Source organism: Geospiza fortis, unplaced genomic scaffold, assembly GCF_000277835.1.
Source record: "Geospiza fortis unplaced genomic scaffold, GeoFor_1.0 scaffold59, whole genome shotgun sequence".
In the NCBI taxonomy this organism is placed as follows: domain Eukaryota; kingdom Metazoa; phylum Chordata; class Aves; order Passeriformes; family Thraupidae; genus Geospiza; species Geospiza fortis.
Genome location: NW_005054381.1, coordinates 94445 through 99878, shown reverse-complemented (window position 1 = coordinate 99878; position 5434 = coordinate 94445). Strand labels below are relative to the sequence as shown.

Genomic DNA, 5434 nt, shown 5'->3' with positions numbered 1-5434 from the left:
GCATTCCTCATGTTTCCTATCACAGCATCCCTCATGTTTTCCCAGTCCAGCATTCCTTGTGCTTTCCCAGTTCAACATCCCTTGTGTTTTCCCATCACAGCATCCCTTGTGCTTTCCCATGGCAGTTATCCCTTGTGCTTTCCCAGTCCAACACCCCTTGTGTTTCCCATGGCAGCATCCCTCATGTTTTCCTATCACAGCATTCCTTGTGTTTTCCCATCACAGCATCCCTCATGCTTTCCTAGTCCAACATCCCTTGTGCTTTCCCAGTCCAGCATCCCTCTTGTTTTCCCATCACAGCATTCTTTGTGTTTTTCTATCACAGCATCCCTCATGTTTTCCCAGTCCAGCATTCCTTGTGCTTTCCCAGTCCAACATTCCATGTGTTTCCTGTGGCAGCATTCCTTGTGTTTTCCCATGGCAGCATCCCTCATGTTTTCCCATCACAGCATTCCTTGTGTTTCCCATCACAGCATTCCCTGAGTTTCCCATCACAGCATTCCCTGTGTTTCCCATCACAGCATCCCTCATGCTTTCCCAGTCCAGCATCCCTCGTGTTTCCCATGCTGGAGTCTGTGGTGTTTCGCAGAGCTGGTGTGCTCACACAGGGTGCCCTGGGAGCTCCCCGTCCTGGGATGTGGGGTGTCCTTAGCTGTGTCCATGCTGTGCCATGGCTGCTGTGGTGTTTCTCCATCCCTCCCTGCTGGATGTGGCTGTTCTCTGCTCTCCCAGAGTCCTGGGGCTTGGAGTGGCAGTGCCTGGGGTGTTCCCCACTCTGGCTGGTGTTTGCCCCAGCTCCTTGAAGCAGGTCAGCACAGGAGAAGGGGAAGGTTCCTCACAGGAGCTCTGAAATATGGCTGTGAACTCTGCAGGAAGCCCTGGCTGATGCCTCTCTCTCTCTCTGTGTTGTTGCAGGCCAAGGACAGTGATGATGATGATGAAGTCACCGTCAGTGTGGACCGGGACCGTTTCATGGATGAGTTCTTTGAGCAGGTGAGAGCTTTGTTCCTCCAGTGTGGATTTGAGGCTGCTTCAGACCTTTCTGCTGGCACCAGGGTGGGTTGGGGACGGTCCAGGCTCCCTGTGGCCACTGGGGATGGGATGAAGGTCCTGCCCTGGCTGGTGCTGAGTGCTGAACATCAGGAACCTGGCTTCCCTGCACACCTGAGGCTGTGCTGCCCTGGGGATGTTGCCCTGCTCCTCCAGAACCCATCCAGGCTGTTGCCCAGGCCATGGGAGCAGGGAAGCCTCACACCCAGCTCTCAGGCCTTTCCCCAGAGCACCTCTGCAGAGCAGCAGTCTCTGCATGGATCATGGATTTAATTTTGTGCCTCCTGTTCCCAAACAAGAGGTTGTCTTCTGGCATGTGGGTGGCTGTAAGATCTGCTTGCTGATTTTTAGCACACCCTTAGCATGGCATGTGTGTGGGGGGTGTTAAAATGGATCTGTGCAGGCAATGGAGTGGGAACTGGGATAAATCTGATGTGCAGGTGGAGGAAGATGAGCAAAGGGGTGGTGTGAGCCGAAGGAGAAGGCTGAGTTAGAGGGTGAGCAGCCTGGCAGGTGGAGAACACAGGAGAGGTTTCCCCTCTTGGGCAATTCTGGTGTCTTCCTGTAGCACAGAAGGGCAGGGAAAATGCCAGAATGGATCTTTGGGAAAATGTGGCTTCCCTGGAATGGGGGGTGAGGAAAAATTGGGCATTTCTGGAGCTTTTGATGGAGCAAGGAGCCATGGGGGACTGAGCCACCACCAGCCTGGCTTGTGCAGTCTCAGCAGTGCTCTGTCAGTGGCACAGAGTCTGGGGATCAATCTGCTGCTGATTTATATAAAATCCCAGAAGTTTCTCAGTGTATCACAAAGAATCCAGGACATACAGTCTGTATTACACTGCTGTGACTCAGAGCTGGCTGGTGGGATGGAGCAGGGCTGATTCCACAGTTCCAAACTGGAAAATATTTATCCAGGAGGATGTTTGCTGTGGTTCAGACATGTCATGGCTGCTTTGGAATAGGGTATAATAATCCCTTCACTTTCCAAGAGCCCAGGTCTGTCACAGACCACCTGTCTTGTTGTCTCACTTCACAGGTGGAAGAAATTCGAGGCTTCATTGATAAAATTTCGGAGAATGTGGAAGAAGTGAAAAGGAAGCACAGTGCCATTCTGGCTTCCCCCAACCCTGATGAAAGTGAGTGAGCCCCGTGTGTCCTGTGTGTCCTCTGTGTCCCCTGGTGGTGGCTGGGGCCAGGCACAGTCCCTGGGTCTGTGGTGTCCATGGCTGGGTGCTGAGGGAGGGCTTGGGCTGGCCTGGTGACTGACTGGTGGTGGCTTTGAGACCTGGAGAGGTGCTGAGAGTCCAGTGAGGGGATTTCTGCAAGGCTGGGGCAGTGTGGAGGCTGGCAAGGGCAAGTGGCTGTTTCTGTGGTGGTTGTCTTGCCCTGGGCTGCCTGGGAAAGTCCCAAGAGTGGATAAGGCAGAACAGAGCAAGTGTCACCTGCTTGGGCCCACAAATGTCACAGCTCCTCTTTGATCCAGAGGTGGCAGCTGGGACCTTGCATCTCTGTCCTGGGGACATTTTATTGCTGGCTGGTCAAAGAGTTTATCCCTTCCAGACCTCTTTCTTCACCAGCTTTTTCTTCCAGAGAAGAGGTTTGTTGCCAGGAGCTGGAGTTGGGGATTTGAGCACCCAAAGGATGGCAACGCTGGGGTGTCTGGGGGATCTGGCAGTGTTAGAACTGTGCATGCTGTGGTCCCCAGAGGAACTGGCTGTGGGGTGGTGAGGTCAGCAGAGGCTTTCCAGCTCCAGTGTCTGCAAAGCCCTTACTGTGGAATGGGTGGGTCTGAGGGCTGAGCCCTGCAGGGTGTGGCTGGAGCCCCCCCAGACTCACCTGCTGAGGGACAGCCCTGGAACAGCTCTGCTGCCCCAAACTCCACCTTCAGGGTGACACTGAGCCCAAGTGGGTCTCCTCTGCCCACACCATCATCATGCTGGTGTCACAGGGGTGTTGGATGCTCCAGGCCACTGGCAGCCCTCATTTTGGCAGAGGTGTTGCTTGCATGGGCTGAGCACTGCTTGTGCTCTCAGTTATAGAGGCTGGAAAGGTGAGACCAGGTCTCTCTCTGCTCATCTACCCTCTTCCCATCCATTTCTCATTTGCCCAGTGCAATTCCATGCCTGCTTGTGGAATTGTGCCTGGAGGTCCCAGGAGGGTGCCCACACACACATTGCCCTGCATCCATGTCAAATCAGTAGGTTTTGTAATTACTTTAAGGGACTGGCTCTTCCTAAATTGTCTCAGGCTCCCCTCTCCTGGCAGCTGCTCCTCAGCTAAAATTTCCTTGGCCAAGGAATTGAGGGATTTTCTCAAGGGAGTTCCCATGTCTCAGGCTATTGCTCAATCACCTTCCAGGCCCTTGTGCTCTCGCTGTGACACGTTGCAGTGTTCCTGTCTGGGAGTGTTCAGAGAAAAGCTGCTGTGAGCCCCATGTGTCCTGTGTGTCCTGTGGGCATGTGGCTTCCCTGGTGGGTGACTGGGACCAGGCACAGTCCCCTGGGTCTGCAGGTGAAATGGCTGCTGCAGTGGCATGGGGCCCACTTGGGGCTGCAAAGGCCACTCATGGCATAAAAGCATAAGAATCTATTTAAAAGTCTGAGATCTGCAGTGAGCAAGATGTGGTGACATTCCCCATGACTTCCAAGAAGCATCCAGGAGCTTGGAAGTGCTTCTGGTTTTGTTTTACAGCGTTCCTTTGCCTTGGTATTGTAGAGAATTGAGTTTGTTCATCAAGAATTGTTTGGACAGGAAGAGAGGAGCCACACATTGATCTGAAAGCAGTGATTTGTGGCATTGTGGTGTGCTCAGGAGGCGTGGCAGGGCTCAGCAGTGGACAGACTCAGAATCACAGAGTACTTTGAGTCGGAAGGGACCTTCAAAGATCATCCAGTTCCACATCTCTGCCATGGGCCGGGACACCTTAAATCTTCACCAGTGGACCACTTGCTCCAAGCCCTGTCCCATGTGCCCTTGAACACTTCCACAGCTTCCCTGGGCAGCCTTTGCCAGCCCCTCCCCACCCTCACAGTCTGACATTTCTCCCCCATGTCCAACCTGACCCCACTGCCCCTTGTCCCAGCCCTTGGACCGTTTTGGTGGCCACCTCTGCTCTGCCAGGGCACTGTGTGTGCTGGCAGCCTCACCCCCACCCTCCCGTGTTCCTGAAGCCACAGAGAACCTGCTCATTAATGCAAATTTGTAACCCAGGGCTGTGAATTTATTAAGATTAATTTGGAAATTCAGAAACAAGTTCCCATGAGGCGTGGCAGGGGGATGGAGCCAAAGGACACTAAAATGTAGGTTGTGAGAGGCTAATTTTGGGATGTGCTCACTGGGGTTTGCTGTTTAACAGGGCAAGGAGTGACACCTGGGATGGACATCAGGGCAAGATGCTGCTCCCTGCAGGGATTTGGGATTCTTCTCATCCCCTCTGGAACAGCACTTTGCTTATTCTTAGTGATCTCCAAGTACTTCAGCATCATGTGGAAGATGCAGGATGAGGGGAAATGTTCCTCCAGGAAATAAGAGAATGTCACGGACTTCTCATCCTTGTCTGGAGGCACATGTGCTGTGCAGCTCGGTTTGGTGTGGGTGTAGCTTCTCCATCAGAGATACAAACTGCTTGAACACCACCAGCAAGTCCCTCCTGGAGCTGGAGGACTTTGGAGTGGGGCTTTAGATGGAACAGAGCTGGGCTGGTGGTCTGGGAAGTGTTTGGGCAGTGGTTGGGGTTGCTGTTGGAGGGATGGATGCAGAGGTGTGTGGTGGCTGCTGGTGAGTAGCTGCTTTCTCAGGGTCAGCAACAGAAAAGAGGGACTCTGTGACAGTGTTCACAGGGGTCTCAGGCTGAGGGAAGAAACGAGGATCTGACTCCATGTTTCAGAAGGCTGATTTATTATTTTTTGATATATATTACATTAAAACTATACTAAAAGAATTGAAGAAAGGATTTAATCAGAAGGCTGGCTAAGAATAGAATAGCAAAGAATGATAACAAAGGCTTGTGGCTCGGAGAGAGAGTCCAAGCCAGCTGACTGTGATTGGTCATTAATTAGAAACAACCAACATGAACGAATCACAGATGCACCTGTTGCATTCCACAGCAGCAGATAATCAATGTTTACATTTTGTTCCTGAGGCCTCTCAGCTTCTCAGGAGGAAAAATCCTAAGGAAAGGATTTTCCATAAAAGATGTCTGCGGCAGGATTGTGGGCACAATCCCACTGGAATCTGCTTTTTAAGTGGCTGTGCTTAGGCAGATGCAGCCCCTTGGTGTTCTTTGTTTGCAGGAGCAAGTGAGGTCCAGTGTCTGTGTGAGACCTGGATTTGCCCGGCGTGCAGGGCTGCAGGATCCGTGGAGGGGCTCATCCCTCCCTTCCTG

The 5434-nt window shown here is 52.6% G+C and overlaps 1 protein-coding gene across 2 annotated transcripts in view; it reads left to right on the top strand.

Annotated features, from left to right (window-relative positions):
- The first annotated feature begins 885 nt into the window (after nt 1-885).
- The window catches only part of STX1A (syntaxin 1A), a 49995-nt gene continuing 45446 nt past the window's right edge, over nt 886-5434 (top strand). The window contains exons 1-2 of one of the 2 annotated variants that reach the window (XM_005425123.2): nt 886-993; nt 2087-2186. In XM_005425123.2, coding sequence (XP_005425180.1) covers nt 886-993; nt 2087-2186 — 208 coding nt within the window. The remainder of the gene's footprint in view (nt 994-2086; nt 2187-5434) is intronic. The other variant, XR_004082170.1, reaches the window with a different exon arrangement.